A 16,780-nucleotide genomic window follows, 5' to 3' on the forward strand; every position below is an offset into this window, starting at 1 on the left:
GTAGCTTTGTGCTTAACTGTAAACAACGAGGACACAACTCAGAAAATACTGGTGTGAGTTCGAAGTTTACTGTGCGAACTGTTAGGTTCTTGTTGAATGAAAAACACAGTTAGATTTGATTGTGTAGATTTTCTGTAGTTTGTAACTTCTGTTACAGCAATTTGAGTGTCCCCTAGTGTTTAATTAAGATAATTCAAGGAAGGTGGAAAACGAAAGCGTTGTAGAAACAATCTGTTTATTAGTTGTTAAGCCCGAAGCTGCACAATAGGTTATCTGTACTATGTACACCACGGGTATCGAAATCTAATTTTTTAAAGTTGCACAAACGAAGGTAAAGTAAGTACAGAAGTCAGTAGCATCATATATGATTTACACATTTCGGGGACACATGAATTTTATTGAGAATAGCTTGTCCCTTTAAAAGACGATTTAACAAAGTTTGAAAATATGGCCTCTTAAAAAAAATTACCAAAATGTGTAACTAAAGTCAGTAAATCCAAAGGGTTTGTTTGTTTTGAATTTCACACAAAGCTACTCGAGGGCTACCTGCTCTAACCGTCTCTAATTTAGCAGTGTAAGACTAGAGAGAAGGCAGCTAGTCATCACCATCCACCGCCAACTCTTTGGCTACACTTTTACCAACGAATAGTGGGATTAACCGTAATGTTATAACGCACCCACGGCTGAAAGGACGAGCACGTTTGGTGCGTCCGGAAGAGTCCAAAGGGACTTTGTATTTTCTAACGTACTTGTTAAATAAAACAAAATTAATGGGTTTATTGTTATGATTATTTCTGTATCTCTCCGTTTGTGTGCGCGTGCTCGTGTCTCTCTTTGTTCACATGGGTGAGTTAATGCCTGTCTGCGACTCATTTAATTGTCTACAACTTTATTCAGGAATGTGAGGCTGTGTCATCGTTTCCACGTGGTTGATTTCACTGTGGAACGTGCAGGACGTCACGTGCATACGCCCTTGGCGCGCCAATTTTCTGACGTCATAATTGGCTGGTGTTGAAATTGTGAGACTCCATTCATTGGTTTGTGCACACGAGACGCAACTTCTTCACACTGCACGAAAATTATATACACAAAACTTCTGTTATATTAAGCGCCTATTTTGAAAATTGTTCAGTTGGTTGGAAATCGAGAATAGTTTCTGTACTCAACTTTTTTATCTAATAATTCCTGTCATGCCAGATCCCGCCTGTCAGTGTAGCGGTAAGTATAGTAGTTGGTTTTGTTGTCTGGGGAGCTATAATACTACAAATCAGGGTTCGATACCCGTGGTGAGGGAAGAACAAATAGTCCATTGTGTAGCTCTGTGATTAATAGCAAACAAACAAAAACGTTTTTTTATAAATATTATATTACGTTAAAACGAGACGCACGCTGTGTGTGTGTCCTTTGTTTAGGCAAGTATCTTGTACCTTGAATAACACGTGTACTATTCTGTCGGTTAGTGGTTACTGATTTTTACTTCGGGCTTTACCCTATTTTAACTGATACAGTTAGGTTTGAACAGAACTCTGCTTTCCACGTGAAAAGATGTTTGATTCTACTTGTTCCAAGACGCAAGTAAAATGGTAGATTTTAAGAAAGACAAGTGTTATACTCGTTTTCTCAAGGCGGTTGGTATGGGTGCTAACTTGTACTTTAATTGAATTTCTAATACCCCTACTAGGAGTCTTGACTGCGTTTTTACTTCAAGTGGGTTTCTCGTCATCACGAAGTGTTAGACGTGAAGGAGACAAATGCGAGATAGCTCTTAAGTTTAAATCATTAAAACTGTTTTGTTTTGATTTCAAGCTCACTTATTTTTTCTCTTAGAAAAGTGTGTGTGTGAAGAACAATGCACGTGCAACAAAGAGGGAGGCTGCGAGTGTCCCACGTGCACCAAAAAATGTACAGATGATACGCGATGTCCACGTAAGTATTAAACATGTGTTGCCAAGACTGATAGTTTGGTTCGTTGAAGTGTAGAAAATAAGTCCTTAAATTAAATGACTGACGTAATCAAAAACTAAGAACGTGCTGTGTGTTAATGGAACTTTGTTTTATTAAATATATTTAAATCTGAAATTTAACTCGTTCATATTTGTACCAGAACCACGACTCTGTATGAACATCTTCCAGCATAAGAAAGGGCGAGAATTTTAGTTCATTTTTCTATTAACGATCAGTATATGGACAAGCTTTGATTTAGTTTGTACATTAGAGACTCGTAATAGAAACCTTCTCTTGTTTTAGAAGACAAAGACTGCGGTTCCGAATCAACGGGTGACCCTCAGAAGTGACCAATGAGTCGAGTATCTGCGGTATGATGCCACCAGAGGGACCAAAGAGACAATATCAATTGCAAATGTGACCTGTGTTTAGTTCAGATAATAATTTATTTACAGAAACAACCTTTGTTTATTGTTTTAAATATATCGAGATAAAAAACTTGGAAAATAAAATTTAATAAAAAATTCTGGCTTTAGTGTTAGTTGTGTTCGAATAGAATAAAATTCGCTCACCTTGTCTATCGCAGGATTTAGGGTCGGAGTTTAAAACGTTATAAAGGTTTGTGTAGAAAGGTACTTGAGCAATCACTACTTTTGAAAGTTAAGGAAACTAAGTATGATTATACAAACATTTAGATATATATTTACAGGAACTACAAACCTCCTTACACCTCAGAAATAATCATATACAAGGTTCATTGAACTCTAACCGTGTGTTTAATACCACGTGGAAATGTTATGTACGCATGACAAAAAATCTGTTTAAATGTAAGCTCTCTGAAAGCTATTACTCCCAGAAACTCTGCCCTAGGCGCGGCTGTTTGTGATAGTAACTACTGATTGAAGTATTCATACTTCATTTAAAAAAAAAAAAAAACTGTAGAAAAATTTAGGTTTCTGAAAATTCTGCACTAGACGAGTGGGGTTGTGGCCTTCAGTGAGACGTACCTCATTATACCAAGGCGACCCACCCACCCACCCCTACACGCTGCTACAGCGGTAAGTACACGAATTTACAACTCTAAAATCAGACGTTCGATTTCTCTCGGTTGGCTCAGCAGATAGCCCGATGTGGCTTAACAAGTTGCACACGCACACGCACAAAATGATTCAAGGTCCAGTGGTCAAATGTATTACTGATATAAACTGTAATGTTTTTAGTAGATTAAAAGTGGTAACGTTTATTGAAACAGTTTTTTTTTTTTAACTCTTATTACAAAAGTGTTTTCAAATAAAATATAATCAAACCATTACTAGTGAAAAGTTGTGTCCTTGTTGTGAGCAGAGAACTTTTTTTAAGCACATTAGGTTTCATATACAAAGGTCCTTTACTTTCGATACACCCAAGTTACACTTAACACGGATTCGGTTTCATTTATACAAATGTCCCTCACTTTGTGTACCTCGAAGTTACAATTTCGGTTTCATATATACAAAGGTTCCCGACTTTCGGTACATCCAAGTTACACTTAACATTGTTTCGGTTTCATATATACAAAGGTCCCCCACTTTCGGTACATCCAAGTTACACTTAACATGGTTTCGGTTTCATATATACAAAGGTCCCCCACTTTCGGTACATCCAAGTTACACTTAACATGGTTTCGGTTTCATATATACAAAGGTCCCCCACTTTCGGTACATCCAAGTTACACTTAACATTGTTTCGGTTTCATATATACAAAGGTCCCCTACTTTTGGTACATCAAAGTTACATTTAACAGGTATCCAGTTTCCGTGGACGTAGAGAGTTCAATGTTTTCCTTGGTATCTGTGGACTTCCCCAGTTACAGTTAACACCAGAAGGACACAGACTGTCCATATGTTTCACCATCAGTAATCTGTGTTTACCTTCCTGTTATTAACATTATGTTCTTTCTTACTTGAGTGTGTTTGTTTCTCTTTAAAATAGTTCAATACTGTTAGTGATACAAATGTTGCTGAGCTACCCTTATCACATTAGGAAAGAAAGAATACAAAATTTGGTATGACAGAGAAACTTTATTGTTTCATATCTTCTCACAGAACTTTTCAATTTTATCTTTTAAAATAATTGTTATGTTTTCTGATAGTATCTGGACGTCTATAGACAGTCTACAAACTTTGTGGTTCTGTCAACGCAATGGAAATTATCAAACTGCTATCTTGAAATGTTTGGTAATTTTACTGTTTTTTTTCTCCACTCACTTCAAAACTTGGAAGGCAGTTATAAGATCATTTTTCCAAATGTCACTGGACCAATAATGAGCTCTTTACGTACTTTCAATATAATTTGAGTTACAACACTTTCCGTTAGTCTCCATATTAAAACAAACACTGAGAATTTTGTATTTAGTTTTGATCAGATAATGTGACTTTATTCTTGCTGGAGGTGTTTGTTCCAACCCTATAAACGTCAGAGAGAACATTCCCTGCAGCCAGGAACATTCCTACATCTATCTTAGTCAGAGGATACGGTTTCCTTACAGCCTTCAATCTCGGTGGCTTCTCCTGGAATGGATATAGAGAGGCTCTGCCCCTCCCTGGAATACTTGTGGGCGCGGCTCGCACCCTTCTCCCACGCACTGTTAGGTCAAAGAGTTTCAAGAATTCCATACCTCTGAGATGACCTTTGTGGTCCGTTCGAAATTTATGGTTTCTCAGTAACCTAGGAACCATGGGTGAAGGTTCTCGGGACTTCTGTATTAACCGGTTAATTCTTGTATTGTGGTCACTAGCTAGGTTTTGGTTTCGTTTCTTGTCAACTGGCTGTAAATAATTGACTCCCATACTTGTAGGTAAATCTTCTGTTTCAACCGGTTTCTTAACATCTGTTAACTGTGTGATTATTTCTTTCTGAAAACATTAATAAAACAGTTTGAACACAGACACCAAACTTGTAAATAAACCTCCTGGTATATTAACACCTGTTAACTGTGTGATTATTTCTTTCTGAAACCATTAATAAAACAGTTTGAACACAGACACCAAACTTGTAAATAAACCTCCTGGTATCTTAACAAGTGTTAACTGTGTGATTATTTCTTTTGAAAACATTAATAAAACAGTTTGAACACAGACACCAAACTTGTAAATAAATCTCCTGGTATCTTAACACCTGTTAACTGTGTGATTATTTCTTTTGAAAACATTAATAAAACAGTTTGAAGACAGACACCAAACTTGTAAATAAACCTCCTGGTATCTTAACAAGTGTTAACTGTGTGATTATTTCTTTTGAAAACATTAATAAAACAGTTTGAAGACAGACACCAAACTTGTAAATAAACCTCCTGGTATCTTAACAAGTGTTAACTGTGTGATTATTTCTTTCTGAAACATTAATAAAACAGTTTGAAGACAGACACCAAACTTGTAAATAAACCTCCTGGTATCTTAACAAGTGTTAACTGTGTGATTATTTCTTGACATGTGTGAACTGTGTGATTATTTCTCAACAAGTGTTAACTGTGTGATTATTTCTTTCTGAAAACATTAATAAAACAGTTTGAAGACAGACACCAAACTTGTAAATAAACCTCCTGGTATCTTAACAAGTGTTAACTGTGTGATTATTTCTTAACACCTGTTAACTGTGTGATTATTTCTTAACAAGTGTTAATTGTGTGATTATTTCTTAACAAGTGTTAACTGTGTGATTATTTCTTAACAAGTGTTAACTGTGTGATTATTTCTTAACAAGTGTTAACATTGTGTTATTATTTCTTAACAAGTGTTAACTGTGTGATTATTTCTTAACAAGTGTTAACTGTGTGATTATTTCTTAACACCTGTTAACTGTGTGATTATTTCTTAACAAGTGTTAACTGTGTGATTATTTCAACAAGTGTTAACTGTGTGATTATTTCTTAACAAGTGGTAACTGTGTGATTATTTCATAACAAGTGTTAACTGTGTGATTATTTCTTAACAAGTGTTAACTGTGTGATTATTTCTTAACAAGTGTTAACTGTGTGATTATTTCTGTTAACTGTGTGAACACCTGTTAACTGTGTGATTATTTCTTAACACCTGTTAACTGTGTGATTATTTCTTAACAAGTGTTAATTGTGATGATTATTTCTTAACACTTAACAAGTGTTAACTGTGTGATTATTTCTTAACAAGTGTTAACTGTGTGATTATTTCTTGTGAACAAGTGTTAACTGTGTGATTATTTCAACAAGTGTTAACTGTGTGATTATTTCAACAAGTGTTAACTGTTAACTGTGTGATTATTTCATAACAAGTGTTAACTGTGTGATTATTTCTTAACAAGTGTTAACTGTGTGATTATTTCTTAACAAGTGTTAACTGTGTGATTATTTCTTAACAAGTGTTAACTGTGTGATTATTTTTGAACAAGTGGTAACAACACCAAACTTGTTAACTGTGTGATTATTTCTTAACACCTGTTAACTGTGTGATTATTTCTTAACAAGTGTTAACTGTGTGATTATTTCTTAACAAGTGTTAACTGTGTGATTATTTCTTAACAAGTGTTAACTGTGTGATTATTTCTTAACAAGTGTTAACTGTGTGATTATTTCTTAACAAGTGTTAACTGTGTGATTATTTCTTAACAAGTGTTAACTGTGTGATTATTTCTTAACAAGTGTTAACTGTGTGATTATTTCTTTAACTGTGTGATTATTTCTTAACAAGTGTTAACTGTGTGATTATTTCTTAACTTAACAAGTGTTAACTGTGTGATTATTTCTTAACAAGTGTTAACTGTGTGATTATTTCTTAACAAGTGTTAACTGTGTGATTATTTCTTAACAAGTGTTAACTGTGTGATTATTTCTTAACAAGTGTTAACTGTGTGATTATTTCTTAACAAGTGTTAACTGTGTGATTATTTCTTAACAAGTGTTAACTGTGTGATTATTTCTTAACAAGTGTTAACTGTGTGATTATTTCTTAACAAGTGTTAACTGTGTGATTATTTCTAACAAGTGTTAACAAGTGTTAACTGTGTGATTATTTCTTAACAAGTGTTAACTGTGTGATTATTTCTGTTAACATTAGTGTTAACTGTGTGATTATTTCTTAACAAGTGTTAACTGTGTGATTATTTCTTAACAAGTGTTAACTGTGTGATTATTTCTTAACAAGTGTTAACTGTGTGATGTTAACTGTGTGATTATTTCTAACAAGTGTTAACTGTGTGATTATTTCTTAACAAGTGTTAACTGTGTTATTTCTTAACAAGAACTTATTATTTCATAACAAGTGTTAACTGTGTGATTATTTCTTAACAAGTGTTAACTGTGTGATTATTTCTTAACAAGTGTTAACTGTGTGATTATTTCTTAACAAGTGTTAACTGTGTGATTATTTCATAACAAGTGTTAACTGTGTGATTATTTCTTAACAAGTGTTAACTGTGTGATTATTTCTTAACAAGTGTTAACTGTGTGATTATTTCTTAACAAGTGTTAACTGTGTGATTATTTCTTAACAAGTGTTAACTGTGTGATTATTTCTTAACAAGTGTTAACTGTGTGATTATTTCTTAACAAGTGTTAACTGTGTGATTATTTCTTAACAAGTGTTAACTGTGTGATTATTTCTTAACAAGTGTTAACTGTGTGATTATTTCTTAACAAGTGTTAACTGTGTGATTATTTCATAACAAGTGTTAACTGTGTGATTATTTCTTAACAAGTGTTAACTGTGTGATTATTTCTAAACAACTGTGTTAACTGTGTGATTATTTCTTAACACCTGTTAACTGTGTTTATTTCTTAACAAGTGTTAACTGTGATTATTTCTTAACAAGTGTTAACTGTGTGATTATTTCTTAACAAGTGTTAACTGTGTGATTATTTCTTAACAAGTGTTAACTGTGTGATTATTTCTAACAAGTGTTAACTGTGTGATTATTTCTTAACAAGTGTTAACTGTGTGATTATTTCTTAACAAGTGTTAACTGTGTGATTATTTCTTAACAAGTGTTAACTGTGTGATTATTTCTTAACAAGTGTTAACTGTGTGATTATTTCTTAACAAGTGTTAACAAGTGTTAACTGTGTGATTATTTCTTAACAAGTGTTAACTGTGTGATTATTTCTTAACAAGTGTTAACTGTGTGATTATTTCTTAACAAGTGTTAACTGTGTGATTATTTCTTAACAAGTGTTAACTGTGTGATTATTTCTTAACAAGTGTTAACTGTGTGATTATTTCTTAACAAACTGTGTTATTTCTTACAAGTGTTAACTGTGTGATTATTTCTTAACAAGTGTTAACTGTGTGATTATTTCTTAACAAGTGGTAACTGTGTGATTATTTCTTAACACCTGTTAACTGTGTGATTATTTCTTAACAAGTGTTAATTGTGTGATTATTTCTTAACAAGTGTTAACTGTGTGATTATTTCTTAACAAGTGTTAACTGTGTGATTATTTCTTAACAAGTGTTAATTGTGTTATTATTTCTTAACAAGTGTTAACTGTGTGATTATTTCTTAACAAGTGTTAACTGTGTGATTATTTCATAACAAGTGTTAACTGTGTGATTATTTCTTAACAAGTGTTAACTGTGTGATTATTTCATAACAAGTGTTAACTGTGTGATTATTTCTTAACACCTGTTAACTGTGTGATTATTTCTTAACAAGTGTTAACTGTGTGATTATTTCTTAACACCTGTTAACTGTGTGATTATTTCTTAACAAGTGTTAATTGTGTGATTATTTCTTAACAAGTGTTAACTGTGTGATTATTTCTTAACAAGTGTTAATTGTGTGATTATTTCTTAACAAGTGTTAACTGTGTGATTATTTCATAACAAGTGTTAACTGTGTGATTATTTCTAACAAGTGTTAACTGTGTGATTATTTCATAACAAGTGTTAACTGTGTGATTATTTCTTAACAAGTGTTAACTGTGTGATTATTTCTTAACAAGTGTTAACTGTGTGATTATTTCATAACAAGTGTTAACTGTGTGATTATTTCTTAACAAGTGTTAACTGTGTGATTATTTCTTAACAAGTGTTAACTGTGTGATTATTTCTTAACAAGTGTTAACTGTGTGATTATTTCATAACAAGTGTTAACTGTGTGATTATTTCTTTTGAAAATATGAAAAACTTCAAACTTTACTTCAGAACTCATTTTTTAATTACCAGCAATGACGTCACTATAAATACTGGACTTCTTTGTAAAAAAATGAAACTAATTTCCACTTTTGAAATACGGACTTTGACAACATTACTAACAAAGAGAAACTAACACAAATACGGACTTTGACAACATTACTAACAAAGAAAAACTAACACAAATACGGACTTTGACAACATTACTAACAAAGAAAAACTAACACAAATACGGACTTTGACAACATTACTAACAAAGAAAAACTAACACAAATACGGACTTTGACAACATTAGTAACAAAGAGAAACTAACACAAATACGGACTTTGACAACATTAATAACAAAGAAAAACTAACACAAATACGGACTTTGACAACATTACTAACAAAGAGAAACTAACACAAATACGGACTTTGACAACATTACTAACAAAGAAAAACTAACACAAATACGGACTTTGACAACGTTACTAACAAAGAGAAACTAACACAAATTCGCACTTTGGCAACGTTACTAACAAAGAGAAACTAACACAAATACGGACTTTGACAACATTACTAACAAAGAGAAACTAACACAAATACGGACTTTCACAACATTACTAACAAAGAAAAACTAACACAAATACGGACTTTGACAACATTAGTAACAAAGAGAAACTAACACAAATACGGACTTTGACAACATTAGTAACAAAGAGAAACTAACACAAATACGGACTTTGACAACATTACTAACAAAGAGAAACTAACACAAATACGGACTTTGACAACATTAATAACAAAGAAACACTAACACAAATACGGACTTTGACAACATTACTAACAAAGAGAAACTAACACAAATACGTACTTTGACAACATTACTAACAAAGAGAAACTAACACAAATACGGACTTTGACAACATTACTAACAAAGAAAAACTAACACAAATACGGACTTTGACAACATTAGTAACAAAGAGAAACTAACACAAATAGGGACTTTCACAACATTACTAACAAAGAGAAACTAACACAAATACGGACTTTGACAACATTATTAACAAAGAGAAACTAACACAAATACGGACTTTGACAACATTACTAACAAAGAGAAACTAACACAAATATGGACTTTGACAACATTATTAACAAAGAGAAACTAACACAAATACGGACTTTGACAACATTACTAACAAAGAAAAACTAACACAAATACGGACTTTGACAACGTTACTAACAAAGAGAAACTAACACAAATTCGCACTTTGGCAACGTTACTAACAAAGAGAAACTAACACAAATACGGACTTTGACAACATTACTAACAAAGAGAAACTAACACAAATACGGACTTTCACAACATTACTAACAAAGAAAAAATAACACAAATACGGACTTTGACAACATTATTAACAAAGAGAAACTAACAGACAAAATGTCTAACAAATATTGGTAAGTAAGTAAAACTTCAGAGTTATTAGTTTCATGTGCTCTTACCATACAAACATAACACGAGGATTTAGTTTGAAACGTGATTGAGGAATTATAAACATAAATGAGGATATTCAATACTATTTATTGAAGCAAACTTACTTTATAAATACGCAGTAATTATTTCTCAGAGAAAGGTGGCCTGGCATGGCCAAGCGCGTAAGGCGTGTGACTCGTAATCTGATGGTCGCGGGTTCGCGCCCGCGTTGCGCTAAACATGCTCGCCCTCCCAGCCGTAGGGGTGTATAATGTGACGGTCAATCCCACTATTCGTTGGTAAAAGAGTAGCCCAAGAGTTGGCGGTGGGTGGTGATGACTAGCTGCCTTCCCTCTAGTCTTACACTGCTAAATTAGGGACGGCTAGCGCAGATAGCCCTCGAGTAGCTTTGTGCAAAATTCCAAAACAAACAAACAGAGAAAGGTTACAAAAAGAAAGAAAGACAGTCACCGGTTACACGTTGGTTTTGTTAAATTCTGAGAAAAAAAAAAAGCCTTACTCTAAAAACGTTATTGTTGAGTGTAGATCACCAGTAACCACCAGACATAATGAATTTAGGAAACAGATGAATGATTCTCAATGTGAAAATTTGTCGAAAGTTACTTATAACTTTATTAGTAAGATAATTTGTACCATAGGTCCGTAACCAAACTTAAAAGAGCAGAAACGGTTTGTTCTCCCCCTACTTTGTTTAATAAACAATTTTCCTACCCAGTTAGTTCCTGAGTTTCTCTTTTATATCCCTCACTTTTAACAAAGGAGCACTTGGTTCGAACATTAACCGAACTGTTAAAATCCGCATTTAATCAGGACATTAAAAATAATGAAACGTCACGTGAGTTAGAAGAACACACAGACATCAAAATTACCTTTTTGATCATCACAGCGATAAAACAACCGTTAGAACTTCCAGTCGGGAGAATTCTGATAAATGGTTCTTTAATCTCGTCTTCCTTAGTAACTTTCGAGCTATCATGGCCGTCAATGTGGACACATGGACGAACGATCTCAAAACTGACCCCGCCAGATGTATCGGACACTGAGCGACTGACAGAACAAACGTGATCACTGTCGTCTATTCCCGTGTTCTCACTACTGCGACAATTCTCGATAAAGGAATTCGCTGAGCACATGGCTCTATGGACCACGTCTTGGTTTTCTTCATCATGCAAAGAATACGTAACGTACACAACAGTCCTCACTCTAGGAACTAACAAATACAATCAGTTAAAATGAAACGAGTTAAAATAGAGTCATGTGAAAAAGTTAGGACACCTTATGAAAGCCTATGTATTTTTGTAACATTTATGGATATATAGATATTTAATCTCAATTTTAACAATACTGAGAGAATATAGGAATATAACTAAACAATTAAAACTGAAGACTTTTCAAGATCTTCTGTAAATGTAATTCTACAAAAATGCATATTCTAACTGAGGAAAAAGTTAGAACACTCCCACATTTATTCCCACTTAAATTGGCTCAACACACACACGTGTATCACACCAAGTGCACATGATTAGAAGATCGTTACTCAGCATTTTGAATGAGGCTTGCCCTATTTAAACCTCAGACATTTAGTTTGGTGTTCTCCGGACTGTTGGAGTCAGAGTGAGCACCATGGTGAGAACAAAAGAGCTGTCTGAGGCCTTCAGAAAGAAAATTGTAGCAGCTTATGAGTCTGGTAAGGGATTTAAAAACATTTTGAAATCAGCCATTCCACTGTCCGGAAAATAGTCAACAAGTGGAGGGTTTTCAAAACAACTGCCAACAGGTTTGGTCGTCCAGGCAAGTTCACTCCGAGAACAGACCGCAAGATGCTAAAAGAGGTCTCCAAACACCCTAACATGTCATCACAGGACCTACAGCAGGCTCTAGCTACTGTTGATGTGAAAGTGCATACCTCTACAATCAGAAAGAGACTGCACAAGTTTAACTTGCACGGGAAGGTGTGCTAGGAGGAAACATTTGCTCTCTAAGAAAAACATGAAGGCCAAACTGAAGTTTGAGAGAATGTAGACAAAGACCAGGACTTCTGGAATAATGTTCTTTGGAAAGATGAGTCCAAAATTGAATTATTTGGACACCAGAACAGAGGACATGTCTGGCGTAAACCAAATACAGCATTCCAGGAAAAGAACCTCATACCAACTGTAAAGCATGGAGGTGGAAGTGTCATGGTTTGGGGCTGCTTTACTGCAGCAAGACCTGGACAGCTCACAATCATAGAATCCACCATGAATTTTACTGTGTATCACAGGATGCTTGAGGAACATGTGAGACTATCTGTAAGAAAATTAAAGCTGAAGCAGAACTGGACCCTGCAACACGACAAAGACCCAAAACATACCAGTAAATCCAAAAAGGACTGGTTGAAAACTAAGAAATGGAGAGTCCTAAAATGGCTGAGTCAAAGCCCAGATCTTAATCCCATTGAGAGAGATGCTGTGGGTGACTTGAAACGGGCTGTACATGCAAGAAATCCCTGAAACATCTCACAGCTGAAAGAATTCTGCATTGAAAAGAAGGAAAAACTTTCTTCCGACTGATGACAGAGACTGGTAGATGGCTACAAGAAGCATCTCACTGCAGTTATTTCAGCCAAAGGGGGTAACACTAGCTATTAGGGGGTAGGGTGTCCTAACTTTTTCCTCAGTTAGAATATGCATTTTTGTAGAATTACATTTACAGAAGATCTTGAAAAGTCTTTTCTTCAGTTTTAATTAAGTTATATTCTTATAATATCCCAGTATTGTTAAAATTGAGATTAAACATCTATATATTTAATATCACTAAACATATACATACCATACTTATAACTTATCGATATATTTTTACCTCAAACATACTTGCCCTTTCAATCGTGGGGGCGTTATAAAGTGAGTAAAGATCAGACCCAATTTATATTGACAAATGGTAACACAAGAGTTGGCGGTGAGTGACATTGAATAGCTGCATCTCCATTAGTCTATAACTTATAAATCATGTAAAAACGCCTGGTATGGGTTGAGAACATTTTTATCTAGAATGGCGAACAACGTTTCGACCTTCTTGGGTCATCGTTAGGTTCACAAAGAAAGAAAGAAGTAACTGACCGAAAGCTGACCACATGTTTGAAGGGGGTTGCGTAGTTCAGTGTAGGAATGTAGAGGGCCTGCTTAGATGTTTGATTATATTTATTAATATAGGTATAAAGGTGTTCTTTTGTATTGGTTTATTTTGGGCTCGAATTGTTGTATAAGTAAGGCTTCTTTAATTTATCGTTTGTTTATGTTTGTTTCTTTATTTAGTATTTGAATGTTTTCTATGGTTATGTTTTGTTTATTTGATTTTCAGTGTTCGAAAACGTGTAAAGGTGACTTTTTATGTTCTTTGAATCTGGTTTCCATTTTTCTACTTGTTTCTCTAATAACAAAATCGTGGCAGTTATCAGATTGTATTTTATAAATAATGTTGGTGTGGTGTTTGTCAGTGTAGTTTCTACATAGTATAGACCTCAGTTTTGCGTCTGGTTTTTGAATAAATTTGGTATTAAGTGGAATGTCATATATTGTTACCAGTTTTTGCCAAATAGTGGTTATTTTTCTTCTGATTCAACTTCCTTCTGTTTACGAACATAATGACCGTTAGGCAAGATCGCAGGTTTTGTCATCTTCACAGTGTGAATACTAAATCCTACTTTAATAAACACACAACTGTCCACGTTACACAGGTTTTGTCATCTTCACAGTGTGAATATTAAATCCTACTTTAATAAACATACAACTGTCCACGTTACACAGGTTTTGTCATCTTCACAGTGTGAATACTAAATCCTACTTTAATAAACACGCAACTGTCCACGTTATACAGGTTTTGTCATTTTCACAGTGTGAATACTAAATCCTACTTAAATAAACACACAACTGTCCACGTTACACAGGTTTTGTCATCTTCACAGTGTGAATACTAAATCCTAATTTAATAAACACACAACTGTCCACGTTACACAGGTTTTGTCATCTTCACAGTGTGAATACTAAATCCTACTTTAATAAACACGCAACTGTCCACGTTACACAGGTTTTGTCATCTTCACAGTGTGAATACTAAATCCTACTTTAATAAACACGCAACTGTCCACGTTATACAGGTTTTGTCATCTTCAAAGTGTGAATATTAAATCCTACTTTAATAAACACGCAACAGTCCACGTTATACAGGTTTTGTCATCTTCACAGTGTGAATACTAAATACTACTTTAATAAACACACAACTGTCCACGTTACACAGGTTTTGTCATCATCACAGTGTGAATATTAAATCCTACTTTAATAAACATACAACTGTCCACGTTACACAGGTTTTGTCATCTTCACAGTGTGAATACTAAATACTACTTTAATAAACACGCAACTGTCCACGTTATACAGGTTTTGTCATCTTCACAGTGTGAATACTAAATCCTACTTAAATAAACACACAACTGTCCACGTTACACAGGTTTTGTCATCTTCACAGTGTGAATACTAAATCCTAATTTAATAAACACACAACTGTCCACGTTACACAGGTTTTGTAATCTTCACAGTGTGAATACTAAATCCTACTTTAATAAACACGCAACTGTCCACGTTACACAGGTTTTGTCATCTTAACAGTGTGAATACTAAATCCTACTTTAATAAACACGCAACTGTCCACGTTATACAGGTTTTGTCATCTTCAAAGTGTGAATATTAAATCCTACTTTAATAAACACGCAACCGTCCACGTTATACAGGTTTTGTCATCTTCACAGTGTGAATACTAAATACTACTTTAATAAACACACAACTGTCCACGTTACACAGGTTTTGTCATCTTCACAGTGTGAATACTAAATCCTACTTTAATAAACACACAACTGTTCACGTTACACAGGTTTTGTCATCTTCACAGTGTGAATACTAAATCCTACTTTAATAAACACACAACTGTCTACGTTACACAGGTTTTTTCATCTTCACATTGTGAATACTAAATCCTACTTTAATAAACACACAATTGTTCACGTTACACAGGTTTTGTCATCTTCACAGTGTGAATACTAAATCCTACTTTAATAAACACACAACTGTTCACGTTACACAGGTTTTGTCATCTTCACAGTGTGAATACTAAATCCTACTTTAATAAACACACAACTGTCCACGTTACACAGGTTTTGTCATTTTCACAGTGTGAATACTAAATCCTACTTTAATAAACACACAACTGTCCACGTTACACAGGTTTTTCCATCTTCACAGTGTGAATACTAAATCCTACTTTAATAAACACACAACTGTCCACGTTACACAGGTTTTTCCATCTTCGCAGTGTGAATACTAAATCCTACTTTAATAAACACACAACTGTCCACGTTACACAGGTTTTTCCATCTTCACAGTGTGAATACTAAATCCTACTTTAATAAACCGACAACTGTCCACATTAGACAGGTTTTGTCATCTTCACAGTTTGAATACTAAATCCTACTTTAATAAACCCACAACTGTTCACGTTACACAGGTTTTGTCATCTTCACAGTGTGAATACTAAATCCTACTTTAATAAACACACAACTGTCTACGTTACACAGGTTTTGTTATCTTCACAGTGTGAATACTAAATCCTACTTTAATAAACACACAACTGTCTACGTTACACAGGTTTTGTCATCTTCACACTGTAAATACTAAATCCTACTTTAATAAACACACAATTGTCCACGTTACACAGGTTTTGTCATCTTCACAGTGTGAATACTAAATCCTACTTTAATAAACACACAACTGTCCACGTTACACAGGTTTTGTAATCTTCACAGTGTGAATACTAAATCCTACTTTAATAAACACACAACTGTCCACGTTACACAGGTTTTGTCATCTTCACAGTGTGAATACTAAATCCTACTTTAATAAACACACAACTGTCCACGTTACACAGGTTTTGTCATCTTCACAGTGTGAATACTAAATCCTACTTTAATAAACACACAACTGTCCACGTTACACAGGTTTTGTCATCTTCACAGTGTGAATACTAAATCCTACTTTAATAAACACACAACTGTCCACGTTACACAGGTTTTGTCATCTTCACAGTGTGAATACTAAATCCTACTTTAAAAAACACACAACTGTCTACGTTACACAGGTTTTGTCATCTTCACAGTGTGAATACTAAATCCTACTTTAATAAACACACAACT

General features: G+C 34.1%; 1 protein-coding gene and 1 long non-coding RNA gene across 3 annotated transcripts in view; one reads left to right on the forward strand and one right to left on the reverse strand.

Moving 5' to 3' along the window:
• The first annotated feature begins 1,027 nt into the window (after positions 1 to 1,027).
• LOC143251832 (uncharacterized) lies at positions 1,028 to 3,256 on the forward strand. 2 transcript variants are annotated; one of them, XR_013028659.1, is made up of 3 exons: positions 1,028 to 1,218; positions 1,828 to 1,926; positions 2,248 to 3,256. It is a non-coding gene; the product is annotated as an uncharacterized LOC143251832 (long non-coding RNA). The 2 variants fall into 2 exon arrangements; XR_013028660.1 differs by having other exon boundaries at positions 2,251 to 3,256.
• A 728-nt stretch (positions 3,257 to 3,984) lies between these two features.
• Positions 3,985 to 16,780, reverse strand: part of LOC143251831 (putative methyltransferase NSUN7) — a 32,191-nt gene continuing 19,395 nt past the window's right edge. Inside the window, exons 5-6 of the mRNA XM_076503078.1 lie at positions 11,430 to 11,770; positions 3,985 to 4,838 (exon numbers count right to left, since the gene is read on the reverse strand). Coding sequence (XP_076359193.1) covers positions 4,335 to 4,838; positions 11,430 to 11,770 — 845 coding nt within the window. The 3' untranslated portion in view covers positions 3,985 to 4,334. The remainder of the gene's footprint in view (positions 4,839 to 11,429; positions 11,771 to 16,780) is intronic.

This window comes from Tachypleus tridentatus, chromosome 6 (genome assembly GCF_004210375.1).
Source record: "Tachypleus tridentatus isolate NWPU-2018 chromosome 6, ASM421037v1, whole genome shotgun sequence".
Classification (NCBI taxonomy): domain Eukaryota; kingdom Metazoa; phylum Arthropoda; class Merostomata; order Xiphosura; family Limulidae; genus Tachypleus; species Tachypleus tridentatus.